The 21,879-nt window shown below is 44.0% G+C and overlaps 1 protein-coding gene across 4 annotated transcripts in view; it reads right to left on the bottom strand.

The window, feature by feature from the left end:
• The window catches only part of RGS6 (regulator of G protein signaling 6), a 247,461-nt gene that overhangs the window by 26,342 nt on the left and 199,240 nt on the right, over nt 1–21,879 (bottom strand). For all 4 annotated transcript variants that reach the window (XM_058027327.1, XM_058027328.1, XM_058027326.1 and 1 more), the window contains 2 exons: nt 18,070–18,256; nt 2,450–2,539 (listed from right to left, as the gene is read on the bottom strand). In XM_058027327.1, the coding sequence (XP_057883310.1) occupies nt 2,450–2,539; nt 18,070–18,256 (277 nt within the window). The remainder of the gene's footprint in view (nt 1–2,449; nt 2,540–18,069; nt 18,257–21,879) is intronic.

Here is a 21,879-nt window from a genome sequence, read left to right as displayed (position 1 = left end):
ACTAACCAAGCTTTGGCATCTCTCTGCTGAGCAGGTCACTATTATTATTGCCCTTTGAAAAAGAGGAGGATATAGGGTGAACTTTTTTCCCCAAGCTCACACATGAAATTAAGTGGGGTAACCGTGGAAAGCATACAGATTTTATGGTTCCCAGTTCTGTGCTCTAGCCACACAGTCTACCTTTCCCTTTTGCCTGGCCCCTCAGTTTGCCATAACCCAGTGCTGGAAGGCAAAAGATCCCAAATGACACAAACTTATCCACAAAACATTAATGTGGGAATCTGAAGCCGTAGCTAATTTGCTTGCAAGCAACTCTTTTTATCCCCCGTTCATCATGCTGTGCTTCTGACAGAACTTATTTTCAGTTATGAAAGTAAGCTATGTCACATCAGTGTGGTATACAAGCCATGTGAGGATACTGACATTGGGGAAAGACAGGCCTCAGAGAGATGTACTCATCACAACTTAAAGAACTGCAGTGAATTTCTATTTACATCAGTAAATCCACAACTTTGTTTGCAGGCTCTAAACCAAATTCTCCATCCATGCGGGCTCTGATGTGTCACTGGGTTCCTCTTTTCATTCCCTTGCTTTCTACCTATTTAGAGGAATTTTAAAAGTCTGCCTCTCAAAGCTGCACCAAACACCCTAAAGATAGGACCATGTAGTTCAGCGTACAGAAATGTCATGTTCTTTCTATCATCATCTCTGTACCTACCATTTCCAAAACATTCACTTGCCCAACGCGGTGTAATGTGGTTGCAAAGAACTTTACAGACTCTGGAGTAACACCAACTTCCCTCCTGCATAATGTGCAGCTGCTGAACAGCACATCTGCACTGATTTACTCCTGCCTTTTTTGTGCCTTCATATGTTTACTTGTGCACCCACAGCTCTTTCTAAAAGAAACTTGATTCTTACTTTCACGGTTGCGTTAACATGACACCAAAACCTGCTCCTGCGGCAGTTTGCAGGGGGATGAGGATGTCATGCTGACACATCCAGGGCTTGATCTGACAGCAAACAAGGATTGCAAAAATATAAACCTTTGGTTTGAATGGGTTTGGCTGGGAGGAGAAAGCTCTCCTGGCTTTCAAGCACAAGTACCCTCATGTTTTCAATGGAGACTGGGGGGTAGGGGGGCCATAAGCTGCTGGGGGTAGGAAGATGGCAGAGGCTTTTATGGTTTATTCCATCAGAAGACTTTGCCTTACACCCCCTTCCTTCCCCAGTCTCTGAACTAAGTCAGGTCTAACCCTTCTAAATGTAAGCAGCACTGGTTTATGTTGTCTCAGACCAGACATTTTGAAACAGAAAGCTGACTGCTGCCCTCCACTACCTTTTGCTAATCCACCTGCCAGTAGTCTCAGGCACAGCAGACAGAGGGGCTTGTCTCCTTCTGTCACCATATGCATGCTTTTAGGGCACACAATGACAATCAGGACAAAAACACCACTGGGATTTCATTGTATTGTGCCGATTCAATGTAATTTGGCAGCACACAGAGAATGCAGCAGAAAAACAGCAGGGAAGATGGTGATGGGAAACCACACACTCAGGCTGCAGGAGTCAGGAATCAGTTTATGTGCAGTCCTAGGAGCCAAATGCAAGTGGGACACACACACATGTACATAGCATGCACATGCACACAGACACACACGTAGAGCTATGGGAATTAATCAGGAGATGCAGGAAGCATTTGAGCACAGCCACAAACACAGAAATCAGTAGCTTATCTCCTAGACCCCTTAGAACAAGGGGACTCAAGGACAGGAGTTGTAACCTTACATAACTATTGCTTTGCTGCTGTGATCTGGAGGCTCCTGACAGAATCATGGTGCTGGCAGAGATCATGCAGATACCAAAAAGGCTAAGAAGAGCTCAAACCCAGATTTCCTCTGAGACAATGTGGCTGGAATTTTTGATTACTACATGCATTGCAATTATTTCCTGTCTCTGAGGAAAAGGAAGCATCTCTGGGGAGACAAAAGCATGGAAAAGGAGTATGGGAATAGCTGCAGGGGCATCTATAGGTAAGGCATCCAAAGGGAATATCACATGGTGAGACTAGGGAGGTAAAAACCTTTATAGGTGAATTTTGCACCAGTAATGAACAGACTGATGGGTTCTGCTTCTCAAATCACATACCATCTTTTCCATGAGAAGCAGGTAATACAATTTATATTGTCTACACTGAGTTTGGGAGACAGCTGTGCAAGACAAACATCTTCCCATACTACTTCTACCTCGGGTCACCATATTTTCCCCAAAACTCATGCTGAGGCTGTGCACATGGATGCCATGCCCGCAGTGAAGAAGATAAAAGTGCTCATTCCCTTCTTAAAGGAAAAAAAAAGCAAACAATATTTTCACTTTCACACCAGCAGCAAGCAGCAGGCGAGAATCAAGACGTGCTAAGAGATGCAAGCATGTCCTTTCCAACAGATACCTTCTTCTTTGCCAGCAGTAAGTCCTGGTAAGCGTTCGAACGCAGAAAGCGCGCGTAGCTGTCACTCTTCATCAGCTTGTAAATGTGCTCCTGTGGGATAGGGGGAATGAGAGACAGAGAATTGCTATCAAACCTCATTTAAACATCACAGGAACTTAAAACACGGAGAATTGGAAGGAAGAGAGACTGATCAGAGTTCTAATTAAGTCTGCTGTTATTGATTATCTGTGTTGTGGTAGTGTACACGAGGTCCATCCTGGGGCAGGACCCTGCTGCACCTGGAGCTGTATGAATACAAAGCAGAGAGACAGCCCTCATCCCCAAGTCTAGCACACATTATTCACAATATTCTGCAAAGATTGCAACTCTCTGAAGTACCCAGATTATAAGAAAGTGCCTACCCTGGAAAGAAGAAATAAACACCAGAAATTGTCTCATAGATTAGGTTTCATTTTACCAGCTACAGATACTTGAACAATCACTCAGCACTCCCTTTCTGTTCATGGAGGGGAACTGATACTTGCACACATTTCATCTCCACTTCAGACATGCACTTAAGTAAGCCAACATGTTAATGTCCAGAAGAAGCCCATGTCTGTGATGACTATGAAGGGAAGTTACATGACTAGCTCCAATGTGGATGGCTACATCTTATGTATAAAGTTACACTGGATGAGTCCCTCTCTTAGGGTCTTTTAAGTCAAACTGCTGTTACCAGTTTGCTCTGAGAGCAATTACCATGTGTATCTTCAAACTTAAAAAGTGGTGTTTCATTGCAGCAGAACTTAATACATACCCTTTTCTAATTTCCTTGCTAAGCTTTACTTTTCTGCTGAGAATCCCTTAACACAGTCAGCTTTTCTCCTAGTTATCCCTGGATTTACAAAAGATATTATCCCAACCACCAGGAAAATAAAATCAGAATACTTTGACCAAATAATGACTGAGAACACACTAAAGGGATCAAGAGAAAAACAGGCACCTTGGACCTTTCTCTTAGACTTTGCCCAAGGAAGCACTTTTATAGAGTCAATGAGCAGTTTTATCTATAGTGAACTATACAACATGAAATATTCTCTCCAGCCCTCAAGCCATTGTACATGAAACTTTAGAAGAACCAAACCAGACAGAAGTCACATAGCTTATTTCAGTGTGTTAACAAGCCAAGCAGAATTCCCTTATCTTCACCATCACAGGTAATTAGCAATGACCTGTCCATACACAGAAGAACTGCTTAATTCAGCTTTCTTACCCTATTTGGTGTAGTCCTATGAGGGCCACTGGTTTTCCTTTGACACAGCATAAATGTATTCTTTGAGCTAAATCCTGGCATGGAACAATTTGTACTGGTAATTTCCATACTTGCTTTTAGTCTTGACAGATCCTCATTTGTACAACACTATCTATCCAAAGGATAGCACAAGATTTAGCAATAGAATCGTTCATATAAAACTATTTAGCAACTGTTACCCTTCTTGCTCAGAAAAAACACATGGTAGGGCACAGTTTCATACTCCTCATGTACAGGATTTCCATGAGATTTGATGTCCAGCTGTGGGACATTTGTTCTATTTATGCAGGACAGAATGAGCCAAGTACGCCCTAAGACAAGAACAGGGAACATAGTGCACATCATGGATATGACCATCAAAAGGTTTGTATTCTCTCTTAAATACTTCAACTAGCATAAACTCAAGACTGTTGATTTAAAGCCAACCACACCTCAACCAGTTTGCCTGAACTGCTACATCTTAAGGTTTCCAAGGAGACTCCACGTCCTCCTAATAAGTTCTTTGTAACTACTTGGGAAACAAACCCACCTAACTGGTGCTTTTTCAGGACCATGAGGAGACTGATGAGTAAGTGGGCACCTTGTAGCCCATCAGCAAAGGGCCTGAGGGGCCTCCAGAGCCTTCATCCTCTTAGTGGTCCTCTTTACAGCAGCCAGTCCATGCAGGGTGCTGGTGGGACAGGTGCTGAGGTGGGCAGGAAGGTCCTGTGGCTGAGCCAACACGGTGGGTGACAGGGATATTTATATTAATATTTTGCTAGATGTGATTAATTTTTTTACTGTCTTTGGGCTCCAAATGGTTTTTTTACCAGTGGTAAGACAACTGTGTCTGGTCTGAAACATGATGATAACATTTTTGGAAAATAATTTCCAGTTTTCACTGCCACACAGACAGAAGCAAAGGACAACGCATGAGGCTGTCCATACGACCTACCTGTATGCCAGCAACAACTATCATTCTTGCTCATGTCAAGAGAACTTAATATATTTGACCTTAAAACAGTATAAACTCAGTAACTGCTGGTCAGAAGGAGAAAAAATTGCTTTGATCCTGAGATGAAATAAACCACAAACTGTCTTCTTGACTGAAGCCCTTCCCTGAAACAGGACTATTGCACAGCCACAGCTCTGCTGCCTCTGCAGTTAGCTAATTGGTATGAAGCATTTTCTCAGCTTTTCACATCTTGGAATCATTAAACAACAACAGTGCTACCTTTCAGCTGATCACCAAAGATATAATCAAACAGGGAATTCCTAGGCTTTGAATGCTAATGAAGAAAGAAGGTTGGGCATAGGAGACATGATAGCTTCAGAAGCAAACTTTACTTTTTAATTGTAAGAATTCTAAGGGCCTGCTTTCAACAATCCCTAGACTGAAGGCATGAATGATACACTAGTAATTTATTTTACAACACTGCATTTCTGAAGCACCTACTGGAAATCTGAGCAGTTGCTCAGATCAGCAAAGACTGCCTTCCAATTTGCAACAGTACAGGACAACTTGCATTGCTACAGTGAAAATCCCTACTGAGACTGCACCCTGAAGATTACGGCTAAAATTGTGGCTGTGGTGTGTGCCCAGCCCATTTACACACCAAATCCAGCTGCAGAATGGGAAAAGCTGGTGGCTGGAACATTTGTTTTGATCTGTAGCCTACTCTGTTCTTTGCCATGAAGCTATTTTGTTTTATGCATTCTAGAATCTGCAACTTCCTAGGAAGAACCTACAGCTAATGTTTAGCAGCTCCTCATTCCATAAATACCTTGAAGGCTACTGGAGACCTAACAACTGTTCATATTCTTCTGTGGAAGCCTGAGCAACAGGCAGAGGTGTGGGCTTGGATTTAGTTGCTCTGTGCAACATGTGCAAATGGTCTTGTCCTTCTCTGTCATGGATTTTTAGCTCACTTTGGATCATTGCAACCCACTGGTCTCTCACATCTTATTTTACTGAGCAGCTGGGTTTTTTTCCACCTTTTTATCACATGGTGGAAAGAAAGGACACCCACATTAAAGACTGAATTTTCCCAGTGCAATGCACTTTATAAACATGCACAATCTCCCTGACATTACACGACAGTGCTGGTGAGAAGTTTGAGCTTTTCCATCCTTATACTGAGATAATTCTCAATTTTTTAAGTTTTTTTTTTTTCAGGGTGATGAGCTCCACTACTGCTGGTTCCCTAAACAGAAAAAGTAAATGCACTACCTGTGTAACTTTTAACAATGCAGCTGCAGACATTTTAGTCTCTTGCACTGTGAGCAGTCTGTCCAGAATTATCAGTGCAACACTTCTTTACAAAGTGCCATGGGAAGTTCCTGTGCCCCATCTGCACAAGAGCAGGAGGACCACTTCTTCTAGGTGGTGTAGGCTCTCCCAGCCATTGCCATGTACACTTCCAAAGTATGGCTCAGTCTCACAGCTCCCTGCTCCAGCAATCCTTTAGGGAGTTACACTGCAAACCCAAGGATTTAAAACAATCATCTAACAAAACTGCCCAAGTGATCTATTAAACCATTAAACAAGGTAGCTTATAAAACCAGATAAAATGCAGGGAAAAAAAGTCTTTAAAGATTTGGCCAGCAATTGACAGGCATCACGTGTCCCACTGGTCTCCCCTGCAGCCTTGCCAGCTCTTTCTGAGCACTGAGATGCCATCTCAGGCCACTGCAGTGGCAGCTGCAAGTGGAGACAGGGACTGACTTGATATGTGTGAGGGAGCCCTGGCAAGCTGGCTTTTTGAGCTGACCAGTCACTCAGTCCCTCACACAGCATGCTGCTGATGAGTGCTGGCTGTACTGATACTCCCCTGTGACAATGGGTGCACATTGGGAAATGTCAGTCTAACATGGAAAGTGACACAAGAACCTGCTTTTCTAAGTGCAATGGATTTAATCTCCAGGAAGCAAACAAATCCCTCACAAGACTCCTGCAAGCAGAGTGGGTTTGCTATCAAATGCCCCCATGACTGTTGTTTCCCAGCTCTTGAACCAAGGCAACAGAAGCAATGGGATCTGCTTGCATCTTGTCATGAGAAAAAAAGCAGACCCTTATTTGTGTTTTATGCACCTGAATCACGTGTCCTCCATGGTGGGGAAAATATGCAGTGGTCCTGGGGGCTGTCCAGCTTCACTGAGCACACTGTCTGTACATGGTCTTCTGTCACGAGAGTTACACTTCACACAACATAACCATTCTACTTGCCACAACCATTATATGATATAAAGAAGAACAAACAGTACATTTAAAAGGAGGAAATGTTGTCCCTTCTAGGAAAAAAAAAAGGAACCAATGAGATAAATCACCAAAAAATTCTCTTTTACAATTAAGTGAAACCAACAGGAAATCCCACCCCTGACAGCTGACAGCTCAAGTGCAGGGAAGTAAATCCTGATAAGGTTCAGCATCTCTTGGCTATTTTCCTTCCACAAGCTTTACCTTTGGAAAGAGATGAAGGACAGGCTTAGTAAATTATTCCTGACAAGAGGGGAAAGGGGGAGGAAAAAATAAAGTTTGCAATCCAGACGGGAATGTAGGAGGTGGCTGAGATAGCAGAAACCATCTCAAAGCTGCACCTGCTCCAAATCAATGTGCTGCAATGTGATCTCAGGTCTCTCTTCCCCCTCTCAGTCAAAGCACAGTGACCCTGAGGAGGGCATGGCTGCCAGATAAGCAGAACATTGGGAACACTCAAGAAAAATGTGGGAAAAAACCTGAATGATAAAATAACCAAACATCTGACTTGCATAAGGCACGTGGTAGATCCCAGGAATTACCTTCTCTGTTAAGAATGTTTCTTTTTAGCAGAAAACCTTGGTTCTTTCCTATGATTTGTGTATATGAATCAAGAAGAGAATCGGTGGTTAAACATCCGTTCCTAGTTCCACTAGTATTTTACTCATCTTGATATTTTGTGACAGGCTTGAGATTATTTTGGAGTTGTGAAGGTCAAGCACAATGTTCTCTGAATGAACTCTAAACACCAGGTCGATTCCAGAAAGCCCTTAAATTTGAACTTGCTGATATAAATTTTTCCCTGTTTGTGCCTAAACACAACTGCAAACTTTAGGTGATGATGGGGAATAAGGAAATGACCAATTCTTTGCTCGCTTCAAGCACAGGTTTCCCATTTAGCACATTTATGGAACAGATCATCTTGGCTACCATTACACAGCACGTACAGAACAACCAAGTTATCAGGCCCAGCTAGCATGGGTATAGGAAAAACACATCCTGCCTGACCAACCTGATCTCCTTTTATAGCCAGGTGACCTGCCTGGTGGATGAGGGAAAGGCTGTGGATTAAGTCTACCTGGACTTCAGCAAAGCCTTCAATACAGTCTCCCATGGCCTTCTCCTGGGGAAGCTTGCAGCCTCTGGTTTGGAGAGGTGCACTCATTGATGGGTTAAAAACTATCAAAATGGCTGGCCTGAGAGGATGGTGGTGAATGGAGTTACATCCTGGCATCAGTCACCACTGGTGGCCCCAGAGCTCAGTACTGGGGTCAGCCCTGTTTAACATCTTTATTGTTGATTGGTGATTATTTATGATGAGGGGATCAAGTGCACCATCAGCAGGTTCACATATGACAGTAAGCTGGGTGGAAGTGTTGGTCTGCTGGAGGGCAGGAAGGCTCTGCAGAGGGATCTGGACACGCTGGATCAACAAGTCAAGGCCAGTGGAAAGAGGTTCAGCAAGGTCAAGTGCCAGATCCTGCACTTGGGTCACAGCAAACCCATGCAGTGCTTTAGGCAGGGGAATGAGTGACTGGAAAGCTGCCTGGCAGAAAAGGACCTGAGGGAGCTGGTCTGCAGTAGCTGAACATGAGCCAGAGTGTGCTCAGGTAGCCAAGAAGGCCAATAGCATCCTGGCCTGTATCAGCAACAGCATGGCCAGCAGGACCAGGGCAGGGACTGTCCCCCTGTACTTGGCACTGGTGAGGCCACACTTTGAGTCCTATGTCTGGTTTTGAGTCCCTCACTGCAAGAAAGAAATTGAAGTGTTGGAGCATGTCCAGAGAAGGGCAATGACAATGGTGATGAGTCTACAAAGTAACTCAGATAAGGAGCAGCTGAAGGAGCTGGGATTGTTCAGCCTGGAGAAAAGGAGGCTCAGAGGAAACCTTATCACTCTACAATTCTCTGAAAGGATGATGTAGCCAGGTGGGGGTCAGCATCTTCTCCAAGGCAGCTAGTGACAGAATGAGAAGAAATGAAAGAAAGGGAGACCGTAGAGTCACCAGCCCTGGAAGTGTTCAAGAAATGAATGGAGGTAGCACTTAGTGCTGTGATTTAATTGACATGGCAGTGTTTGGTCAAAGCTTGTACTTCATAATCTTCAGGGTATTTTCCCACCTTAATGATTCTATTCCACGATTTTTAGCTTATTTTGGGGAGTTTACACTAAGGCTAGATAGCTGTTGAGATGTACTTGAGCTGCAAGGGTCCACTTTGCCTTTCATAAACTGGTCAGAAACCTCCTTGCTGTAGTTATTGCACTAACATCTGGATTCTTTTGGAGCACTCCTTCACCCTGTCACCAACACCTGGTATTAACTAGTGAGAGCTGATTTGGAGACTCCTTTTGTACTGCAAGCATGCAGCCGAACCTCTGGCCAACTCCAAAGGAGATTTGCAGCATGTCAGACAAATTCATTAAAAGAAAAGGCCACGAGCAACGTAAAGCAGTAGATTAAACAACTGAAAAAAAAACAAACAGCATACTGCAATGAATGCTAATATTTGTGCCACCTATATGCTTGGCACGGGGGAGGAATTTACTGCAGATTCACACACGAGAGAGTGCTGCCTGAGTGAAGGCCTTGTGGCCTTTGCTGGAAAGATGGGAAGAGATGCCAGCTGAGAACCTGCCTGGAGTTTGTTTTTGGAAAAGCTGTCTCTATAGTACAAAGAGGACGTGGGAAGGAGAAAGCAGACGCTTCTGCAAGCACATGGTGTGTGACTGCTGCACCTTCCAATTAGACTTGGCAGCAGCCTAGTGCCTGTCTGTCAGCGCCCCTGCTCTGCACAGACATTTGTGGCAAAGGAGCTGAGGTTAACCCCTGTGCCAGCATACACACATACTGCAGTCACCAAAACCTGCTATCTAGGGGTTGTTAGAGATGTGTCCTGTCAATTCCGCTGTACTCTTCCCAGCTCATCCTCAAGAAACCTGTTTGACCAGCAGAACCCCCTACCACACCACCACCAGGATCTCCCAAAAAGCCAAAGAAAGGAAAGGACACCTACTCCTCTTTAGCAGTTGCTTGTGCCAAAACTGAACGCAATGCTTTTTAGGAGCAATTATGATCAATTGCATTCAAGCTAAATGGTAGTGCTAAAATGCACTTTGGAAAAAGCAGTAAAAATTGCTGCATCAGCTCTGGAAGCTGAAGTGGCTGGTAGCAGGCACAGTTGAGATGAGCCAAACAGTGAAGAAGCTGCAGAAGAGACCTTCACATTTGCCCTGATTGAACTTGATGGGAAAACACCAGTAGGGGTTAGAAAGCAGGGAAACACGTATTTTTTATTCTAATTCCCTTTAATGTTTCCAAATCTCCACTAAGAGCGCTTCTGGATCTGCTTATTCTGGTCTCTGCATTTAGGATTTCACTCTTCTCAAAAACGCTGTAGTGCCTGTTTGAGCTGCCTGCCTGCATGAACCAGGGTGAGCCCCTTCCCGGAGGCTCTCTGGTAGCCGGCAGTGCTGCCATCTAGCAGGGCAGGCAGCACTGGGTGCTCTGGCTGCTGCGGGACTGCGGGGCTGGCCTGGATTTACAGCTGGAAAAGAAATGCTTCAGGTCGCTAAATGGCACATAAAGGTCTTGGTCAAGAGTGAATTGCTCTGGAAATCTTTTTTGCCAGTCTCAAGTATTCAAGGCACATAATTTAAACCAAGTTTTAGCTGGTGCATTTTCTTCACACTCAACCAAGTTGCTTTTACTACTAAGGGAAAAAAAAGATGAATAAATATCCTGTAATATAGACCAACCTCCCCGCTAAGCTAAAAAGCATAATTTTTTTTCAGCCCACAAATGAAATTACATGGGGCTGAAGGCACAGGAATGTAAGAAAGAGCCTTACCAAGAGGGATAACTGTAAGCAATGAGAGCTCATTTTGAGTAATACACAGAAATCCTTTGTTTAGCCCTGTAGATACATAGTTGGAAACACAATGTAAATCTTTCATGGAAAAGCACATTGATAAAAGAAACACATAAATTTAGCAATGGTTCCTCTATAAATTGATGAGACAACTGGTTTGCCTCATATCTTCAAACAGAAATGTGAGGGCAGAGCTGTTGAGGGTCAATGGCAGACACAGTGCAGAGGACTAGAGGCAAAGGGCTGTTGATTGCTGTGCAGTTAAGGGGTCAGCCTGGTACTGCAGGAGGATTTAGTCCTAAATATAGCAAGGGCTATCCTGGGAGACAAGAGTGGGCTGCCGGGAGTCTAACGCCATATGAGCAGCTTTAGGTTTTGAGAACAATGATCATGGCTAAGAGGCTGATTCTCTCAATATGGGCCAAATCCTGGCTACTGGCAAAACGCCCAAGTGAAAAGGTTTTGCCTGGGAGGAGGGGACAACCTTATGTAGCATTCAGGAGACTGGCATTTCTTTTCCAAACAATACAACAGGTAGGAGTTGCAGCAATGAAGATGAGGTTTTTCCCTCCTGTAGATGCTGTGGTACAGCTATGAGGTGTAACTAGTTAACCTTTTGGTCAACACCTTGACACCTGCAGGCTGTCAGCAACTTCCTCCTTGTTTGCTCCATGCAAAATCGTGCCAAAAAGCTGAATTGTACCAAGGAGAAGAACATGCAGAACCCCTCACACAGCAGAAGGAAATTATATTTCAGTGGGACATTCTGTTCCATAGGAGATGGTGATAGAGCAGGATACAGCCCCACAGAAACAAGCAGAACACAGCTTCTGAATAAAGGTGGCCATGGTGAGATAGGGGATGCCTACCTAGAGAACAAGTACTGGACAGATAAACAGTTTTCCATGCCTCATCAACATTTTGGCTGTACAGTATCTGCTGCTATGATATCTTTAATCAACCACCATTAAGTGGTTGAACTCAAGATCTCAGAGTCCAAATGTATGTTGAAATCTTTTAACTGTTTGCCAGCAAACCCCATATTGACAGCCCACATTCATACCTGCTGTGGGCTGAGCAGGGATATGAAATGCATTGCTGATAGATCTTCCCAGGGATTTTTTCTTAAATTTTTAATTAGGAGTGTGAACACTCAGGAAGGTAACAAGCCCTTAAAAAAATTAAAGATCATGGTGTTCCTGCAGTGCATGGGTTTAGCAGGAAGAGATCACAACCTCAAAGTCCATGAGAAGTGGACTCCTGAGGTTCGGGCTTCTCGATTAGATGAAAGGACACACTTGCAAGCACTTTCACTCCCTATTTGGGGGGAAAAGAAACAGTATCAGCAGCTTCCTGACCTTCACATGAAGAGGAAATTCTCTTGCTCTGGATCTGACATGCAGTTGCTGCTTTCAAGAAGCACAGTGCACACTACTGACACAAGAGTCCCAGAGTCTGAGTGCTGAATTCAATTTTTGAACAAGCTAGAGACTTTCCCATGTAATCCATCTAAAGGTATTTTTTGGAGGTATGAAATGTCTGGCACTGAGGCACTGTTAATACTCATGCATGTAGTTTTAGACAGCTTGGCAGGATCAGCACCCTGAATTACAGGCAGACTATTGTCCTGTGGGAATATGCTGACTGTTCTTGTTACCCCATTTCCCATGATCTTTCATTTGAAGAGATCTGTTGCCTTCTGTCACTGTGTCTGCAAGGAGAGGGGTCACTTGTGACTTTTTCCTGGCCCTTTTTCTGCTCGTGTGTGACAGAAGGACATTAGTGTAGACAGTAGTTTGATCCCTGATGCCTTCAGAGACAGAAAGGGAACAGCAAGACAAAGGCTGAATGGTAGATGTTAACATGACTGCTAAACTACAAATTAAAATGGAAGGCAGAAGATAAAAAAAGTACTTTCTGATGTGTGGCGCATATGTACATTTAAAAAAAAAAAACTCCCAACAAAGCAAAACAGGAAAATAACAACACAGAGTATCTGCTCCTATATAAACCTCTGCTTCAAGTTTTTTGTTTCCTGCTTTCCACAGCACCAGGCACAGCAGTGTAAGCCTCCACCATCCCTTTCTATTTTTCCTCCAGACATCTAACTACTCTTCTGGCTGTATTTGTGGGGCTCTTGATTTTAGATTGCTTTGTAGGTTGTTTTTTGAAATCCATGAGGGCAGGAGCTTGCACTTTTGCTTCTAATTGTAATAAACACACAACAGTGAGACTCTGTGTGTTTTCTGCAGTCACCATAACCCAAATACAAGGAAGAGAACCAGAGTGCAGTGAAAGGAACAATTTTTTCCTCCAGTCCCACAGAATCAGAGCCAAAGAAGGAGAAGGGAATAAAGGTCAAGTCCTTGTGCAGTCCCTAACCTCCACAGGAAGGTGCAGGCTATCAAAAGCCCCCAGGACTTCTGGAGCTGATGTCATGTACTGTGATGTCATGTAGCAGTGCTTTCAATTCCCCACAGCACAGGCTCAGTGTCTCTGAGCAGCACTGGTTCAGGTGGACATCCCCTCTTAGAGGCCGAGCACCTTGGTCTGCCCCGTGTCCCCTTGCTGGCTGCCTGCACTGCTAACCAACCCTTAGCCATTGTCCTTTACACGCCTGCACATAACTTGGGTGACTGCACAAAACTTTAAGAAAATAGGAATAATGCTTCTCCAGGTTCTTACATGAAAGATGATACAGATACACAATGAATGATTATTTTCACATCTTCCTTCCATGCTATGATTTTGCTCCAGACCTACAAAAGTAATTCTCTATGCCCACTGAATAGACACCAGGACTTTCACATCCTGTGCATGCTTGAAAACACAAAGTTAGGAGAAGTCTTCCCTCCTTTTCCCTTCTTGGTAAAAAATAACATTTCACTTCCAAGAGATCCTTGCTTAAACTTGGGAGTTTGGTTTTGAATTCAACAGGATCCCGTCCAATTCTCTCAGCACCTTGAGCTTCCTGATACAACCAGAATGCCAACTGACAACTGACCACTGATGAATCCTGCAAGGACTTGTATCTCTGTCACAGTCCAGAACAAACTGAACTACACATGAGGCAGCTGAGAGCAAGAACTGGGCTCAAATCTCAAGATTAGATTTAAGGAAGGAAGTTTGTACAATGACGATAATGAAACTCTGGCCAAGATTGTCCAGAGAGGTGGTGGATTCCATATCTCTGGAAACATTCAAGGTCAGGTTGAAAAGGGCTCTGAGAAACCTGATCTAGTTAAAGATCTACCCTGCTCATTTCAGGGTAGCTGGACTAGATGAACTTTAAAGGTGCCTTCTGTCCCAAATTATTCTATGTTTCAAATCTGGGACAAGTACATTTCTGGTTTGAGCTGCCCGGAATTTAGAATTATGGTCTAAATCTGCTCTGGAATTAGCCAAAGATCTGAAAAGAATAGTTAAAATTCTTAACAGAGCCTGGATTAGAACTGAATTTCCCTGAATTATCTTCACAGAAACAACAGCTGGTTAGTTCAGGTAAATGAATGTCAATCTAATACTCTATTTTATTTATTAAAGAGTAAAAAAAAAACAAAGAAAACAGGAAAGGAATTCCAAAGCCAACTGTGTGGCTTACCTGGCTCTGGTACACCTAGCTCTGAAGTCTACTAGTAAATGTAGATTAAATGACCCTACAAACATTACTGTGAAGAAACACAATGCATCCTGGTGATACTAGCTCCCAACACCAAGGGACAGAGGAAGGGATTAAAGATTTTCTCAAGGCAGAAAGACATTTCAGAAGAGGCAAGGAGATGCTTGATGGGGGTAGGGGAAGAATGGTTAAAAAACTAATAACATGTACAGATAAGCCATAATTGTCACACTCACAGCTCTGTGCTCCCATGTAAAGATGAATTACTTTGGCTGTCTGCAACTTCATTAGCCAAAAGAGGCCATTCAGATGGACCCAAACCTATTTACTTTCCAGAGCTGGCGGTGCCTGCTTCATATTGCAGGGCCCCACATTGGTTGTTCAATGATGCTGATAAGTCCTGTGGGAGCTTACATCCTGCTAAGTACTTCACTGTTTAATTGAACTGACCTTTCCTGACGATGCCCCTTGTATTAAAAGCTGCTTTGCTCCCCAGTGAAAATGGTTTGATAATCATAATATTTTACTCAGAGGACAGTTGTTTAAGAGCAGAAAATAATCAGCTAAATTGGTAGGCTCCCCTCTGGAGGGGCCCAGGACTAAAATGACAGAAGGTGCTGCGGATCAAGATAGCTGGCAGAGCTGATGATGAGGACAGAGCTCAGAGCATCACTGGGCTGCTCAAGGACAGCTGGGGAGGGGAGTGCAGGCTGAGCCAGCACTGCACACTCTGCTCAGAGCTGAGATGTGCTGGCACAGCTTGAGCTGGGCGTGGGGTGGGCAATGGCACCTGCGGGAGCCACAGCTGGAGGGGCAACTCCATGCAAGCCCAGCAGGGCAGGACTGTGGAGTGCAGCAGCACTGAGGGACACAGCATCTCAAGCTGAGATGGGGAAATGGCACAACACTTCCTTCTGTGGAACAGGCATCCGTCTCAGAGAGAGGTCTGTCTGAAATAATAAATGCACACCAAATTCAGGTTTGGTTTATGAGTGCTTTGGGGACTGAGATTTGAAGCTGAGATTTTCTTGAACAGAGGACCCTTTTGCTTTCAGACCAGACTGGCCTGGGGACAAAGAGGTTTGAAGTGACAGGAATGTTTGCCAAAAGCCTTTTTTCTCTCTCTTTTTATCTAGGCTAGTTGCCTTACCAGATGGTTGAGCAGCATCTGGGAGAGCTCTTTGGGGCTGGGAGCCAAGGGTGTGCAAAGAAGCACATCAATGTAGACTGTTAAGCACCCGATAACAAATGATGCTTTGCTTTCAACTTCCTGTTATAAAGCATTTGCTGGCCTGAATGTGCTCTGCTACACCTTGCCTTTCCCAAGTACAGCAATGTGTCCATTTCCAGTGCTTTTTATACAGAATTGGCATTTTGTGGATCTCTCAAGTCACAACTAGAGAGCCACATCACTTTCTCCTATTATTCCACTGCAGGAGTATCGAACTATTTTTCTCAGATCAGCCAACACTTTTCCTTCCTTGTAGTGGCTCAGACCTGCAGGCACTCAAAGAATGTGCTGTTGAGTAAACTAAATTTTTTCTTGTTCTTTACTTACAAGGACATTTCAGTTGTTTTCCTATTTGTGCTAAAGCTACTCAGGACAGGACAACACTCGTATTTTCCCCTCCCACAGAGGGTGTTTTGATTAGCTGTATCTGGTTGAGTCCCTAGGAATGTGGGATGTGTGGGAGCTCCCATGGACTCCTGGTGCCAGGGTGCTGAGATAAGGCAGCTGCTGCAGATTCATGGATGAGAGCCTTTGCAGTGGCAGGGCTGACCTGTGAGAAACACCATGGCAGGTCCTGGGAGATTTACTGCACCCTGGGGCCATCTGCATTGGCTCCCATGAGGTGGATATGCAAACAAAAACTTCCCTTCTCCAGGATGACCCAGAAAAAATCTCTACCAGGGCACTGCACCCTTCAGCAATGTCCTGCTTTTTCCTGCTTGTGTTAGAACACCTTCTCAGCTATCCAGTCAAGCAGTCACAAACAGCCTGCTTGGCCTTTGGAGAGCTACCAGAAGCCCACTGCCCAAGAAGGTAACTGGGTTCACCTTCCACATTGTGCTATCCTCTCTTGAGGATTCAATAGATTCAATCTCCAAGATAACCATAGCTGGCCCTTGAAGGTCTACCTTTGCCTCATATTTCTGCGTCCATGAACCACAACAGATGAACTGAAGAGTTCTGTCAGTGTAAAAATCCACTGAAATAAAATTAACCCAAGGAGCTAAAATTGCAGTTTAACTGCCAGGGCTCCAGCTTGATTTTATCAACTCTCCTTTGAATGGCAATTACATTGTGAACTGATCAGTTCAAGGCTAAATCCTCTGTGTCTTCTTCTAATTAAATACTCATCATCTAAACATTCGTCTTATTCTTAGTACTTCTACTTATCAATTTAATCAATTCCCCCATTACTCACCTATCTACTTTAGCCTGCATTTTGCCATCATCATTTTTTTCAGGTGATGCATGCAGTTCTTTTTCACTACAACTGCCAAGCAAAGAATACATCTTATCCAGAATGTCTTCACACTCCTGTATCTCTCAGCTTTAGAAAGGGCATTTAAGTTGCCTGATATTCACAGGGGACTGCCCTGAAACGTCGTGCACATTCCTTCTCTGCTGGCCCCAAGGAGCAAGACTGAATTCAGGAAAATAAGAGTATTTGATGCTGGTTTGAAAAATTCATTGCCTAACCTTGTATAAGAGGTCCAAAACATCTCCCCTGAGATGAAAGTATTTTGTTAGTGGAGCATTTTGAAGAATTGCTTTTGAATGCCAATTAAAAAAATCCCCAAACCCAGGAATTCTTTTCATTTGCTTTTGGTAAATAATAAAAATTATTATGAGGAGGATATATTTTCATTGTGTCCCTAGTAATATTTGCCAAATGATCCCTTCTTCATTTTTCTTTTTTAAAAATTAGAAAATTATATTTTCACTTTCCAGAAGGTCATGCAGCTTTACCCTAGCTTATAGCAGTTTTTCTCAAATTATCTGTTTTCCTCAAGGCATTTTCCATGTACAGTTTATCTGTAAAAATTTCCCTGATAAATCTGGAGCCTTAGGAGGGAAGGATTAAGCTCATTGCATTGCCTACTGTCCTATCATTACTCTAAGGTATTGTCTGGTGGACAAATTTCTGGCTGTGTTGGAGGGAGCTGCTGCATTTGGGGTTTGGCAGGGGGATATAATTAGGTATAAAAAAATAAAATTAAAAAAGTGTATTAGCCAGGGTTTTGATCTGACATTGGCCATTCTGTAAATATGGCAGACTGATGACAGGTAGCACAGACAGACAAGCTGAACTGTACAGCACTTTTTCATGTGTGCTTTCTCTGAGACATGGCTCCAGCTTGCAGCACCTTGCAGACTTGTAGATTTTGGAACATTTGTTCCCAGAGGAGCCTTAGCCTGTTATAACAGATAGATTCAATGAAAATATGATTTACCCAGCTTGAACAGATATCCTCAAAGTCACTTCAAACTGTGCATCTCCTGTTTCTTACAAGTGAGCAGTGACAATGTGATAGTAGAATATCATATTAAAACTGAGAGTTTCATTAGCAGTAGTTGTATAAAACCAAAAACTAACCTGAGCATCTTCATATGTATATCTCCCTGGGTCTTTGACATTTTGGCTTGTTTTTTCATAGCTGTGGGAATCCAGGTTAATAGCACTTTGGGCCCCAGGAGCTAGAAACTCTTGCCAGATTTCTTCCACTCTTGTGGTCACATCCTGTAAAGGTCGTTTCTTGAGATCTTGGACAGCCAACCAAAACCTGTACTAGGCAAAAATTAAAAGGGCAGAGAAGAGAAAAAGACAGAAATCTAGGTAAGATTTTGGGAATAAGCCTAGGCAGAGTCCTAAAACAGACATAGAACCTAATCCTGCATCTATCAGAATTCACAGAAGACTCTCCATGTTAGCATGATTTCAAGGGGATGTACTTTACATCAACCCCTTATATTTTGGCTAGGACCAGAACACTGACCTTAAGAAGTGATACATTCTTATTCAACTGCCCCTGCAGAAGTGTCAGATTAGGTAGGCAAACAGGAAACCCCCAGAGCTATGCAGCTGGAGGAGAGGAGTAGGCTCTGCCTCCCACAGCTCCACTGCAATGTGCTGGTCATTCCTGCCTGCAGGATTCGTCATCCACAGGGGATTAAAATGAAGAACAAACTTAACATTCATATCATTTCCAGTGTGAAGTTGTAGCAATGCCACTTAGAGATTTTTTTTTTTTTACTTGTAAACTGACCAGCATTCAGATGGATGCCATGAGAAAAGATGACTCTTGTCATGCCATACTCCAGTTTTACAGGGGTATTTCCTTGACTAGGCTATACTTACAGACTAAAGTAAGTTCATAAATACTGAGAAGATAATCCCCTTGATGACTAAGGACATAATCCATATCTTGATCTATGAAAACAAAGACCACAGAATATTTTGCAAGAGTAACATGCATGTGTTTTGTCTTTTATCCTAGGAAAAAGAAAAGACATTTTGTTGGTGGTGCTAGTTTTATTTATTGCTGAAAGAGATATGCTCTTTCAGGTGAACAATTCAGAAGATGCATGATGCCCGGTAGCCTTTTATTTTGGTCAACTCTATCTTCCAGCAAGAAGGCATCCCTGAAGGCTATCTGCCCTGAGTACCTGGGCCCTGCAACCTGGTTGAGCAAGCACAATAGTGCTCCACAGAGAGTGCTGAGGGCTACGGGACAAACAGGTACTGAAGGTACCTTTGCAGCCACCTGCAATAGCCAGCTCTTTCCTACCCCCTGGCCAAGGTGCCCATTGTCCAGGTTGCACTGCTCTTATACACTCTCTGCTGAGCAGACTGTGCAGAGGGGACAGGGAATGTCTGGGTCACTGCTTGTTCAGGGCATCTTCAAGAGCTGCACAACTTGGAAAATCCTGTGTCTCCCTTATAAAGCAGTTGAACTGTAATTGAAGTCCGGATTTCTCACCCCAAATGATTCAGTGGTTTCAGTGTGCTGCCACTAAGGCAAATATTCCTCCATGGTGAAGGAGGAAGATAGAGTCTGTCCCAAACAAAAATCCCGACGGCAGTGAGGATGGGTGGAGGAGACAGCAGCCTGGTGACTCCTGTGCTGTTCCTCACTCTAGCTTCCTTAATGGCTGCAGGCAGTATCTAAACACCCTGGAATCAGGGGTGTTACTGCAAACAAATGAGGCTGCTACCCCATTTAGCCTGGTATCCTAACTGCAATAGAGCCAAACAGTCAGTCTGGGGGGAAAATGACATTCACACTACATGCAAGGCCAGGCTAAATCCTCCTTGCCTGTCTGCTGCTTCTTCCCGACCATCAGGGGGCCTCATGCCACAGCCCTGACTCATCCAAGCCACTTGACCATATTCCTTCCTATGGTTTTTCCATTTCCTTGACAGGCTCAGTAAAACAGATTGGGGTACACACTCCAACACTACATCAGTACCTTTGGAGTCACATACTTGTGGTTCTAACAAGGTGACATTTGATTTTAGGAACTGAAATAGAGTATCTGGGGTTGGTGGAGGAGTGTGCATGGTTGGTCCTTTTCCATCTTTGAGAGTTTAGTGCACCTGATATCCTGCCTTGTCATTTGAGCAGTGACATCCCCACTTATCACATGCATGCAGAGAGTAAAGGGTGGCACTCACAGCGCAGTAATCTGATGCCATATGTGGTTTCCGTTATTTAAAAATACTTTAGCATTCAATTTCAGATGTAATAGGAACATGTGAAAGCAGAAAAGGCATAGGAAGAAAAGATGCTAATCATTCTAGAGTAGCTGGGACACTTCAGACAAACATTTGGCTAGAGAGAACCTTTTCTCCTGGCTTATCTTCTGCCCCTGGAGCCGAGGAGGCGGGCTGGGAAAGCACGCTTGTGAGAGAGCTGGGAACGCTGTGAAGTGACAGCTTGCCAGAACAGGAGCACCATCCATTTTAATAACCATTTGGCTCAATCTGAAAACCAACCAACCAGACCAACCTGACAGCAACAAGAACAAGCTCTTTTTACTGCAAGCAATTGTGAATTCATGCCCAAGGCTGGATGTCCTCTTCAAGGCAAAGGGGAGTTTTGTCTTGGTAAAAATTTCAAAGCTATTCACTATAGCTGGCATCTGAAAATCAAGCAGCATCAAAGAGGGGTACCCAGCCCCACAGCTTCAACTCCAAGGCAAATTCTCTGCCATGAGGAATCAACCTGAAGCCAACACATAAGCAGGGTTTCCTATGGGATTTATAGCATTTACAAGAGAGAAGCAGGTATTTCTACTAAGGAAAGGAGCCAACCTACAATGACTGTGCTGGAAATTCTGCTCAATTATAAAGCACAAATGCACTCCCTGAATCCTGCAGTTTCTGAACCACAAGTTCACAAGGAGTCAGGTGAAAATCCTGCATTGCCTCCTCTCTTTCTGTAGGAGACAGATGTCCAGCGGACACCTTTGCACAGGGCAGGGGAGAAGGGAGATGTCCTTGTGTGTCCTCTCCACAGGTGCCCTTTAAGCAGAGCAGGACTGGCACAGGGACTGTCTGCACAGAGGGAGCAACAGCATTGATCACACGTTCTTTGTCCTTTATAAAACAGCATGTAAGGACTGGAGAAGGCTGATAATATGGTGTCCTAAAGTGTTGTCAGTGGCAAAAACCATTTCAGCCTCATCCAGCTTGTAATTAAACTGCTGTCCCTTGCAGAATATATCCTACAATGGCATTTATCCTCCACAGCTCCCCCAAGGCACAGAGAGCTCCTGGACCTCTGCATGTGCACTCTGCCTCCCTGCAGGGCACTGCAGAGGTGCTTGGTCACTGCTGTTCAAAGATGTCCCCCAGTGAAAAGGCTGCTAAGGAAGGACAGGGTGAGTGCAGGGGAGTGGCTGCTTCTGAGGTACACTGTAAAACAAAAATTGATTTTAAATCCTCATCAGGAGGCAAAATACGGATGACTCCAGAAACTGAGGAACAACAGTCAAGACAAGGGCAGTGTTGTATCCTCATCTTGGGGGTGCACACAACACCTTTAGCTTGACAGTGAATTCATCAAGTGATTATCTGAGGTCAGAATCCAAGCACACTTCTCTCCTTGCCTCAGTGGTTCCATACCAGTATCCCATGCCCCTCTGGTCTCACATCTCTAACCATTCACAAACCGTCTTCCATTCACCAAGAACTAACTTTGAACATCTCAGCCAGGAAATGAATGAAAGCAACTGATAAAAATCAAAACGCAGTTCAGACAGGGGCAGTATTCACATCTTTGTGTTATTTAGTGGTCAGATCCTCGGCGTGGTGAGCTTGGTATGGCCAATACAAACAAAAATCTGTCCTTGGCGAGCAAGCTGGGGTCTGGCAGACGCTGCAAAGCTGCACGCTGGGGCATTG

The sequence above is a fragment of the Melospiza georgiana genome, chromosome 6, assembly GCF_028018845.1.
Source record: "Melospiza georgiana isolate bMelGeo1 chromosome 6, bMelGeo1.pri, whole genome shotgun sequence".
Taxonomy (NCBI): domain Eukaryota; kingdom Metazoa; phylum Chordata; class Aves; order Passeriformes; family Passerellidae; genus Melospiza; species Melospiza georgiana.
This window is presented reverse-complemented; position numbering and strand designations above follow the sequence as displayed.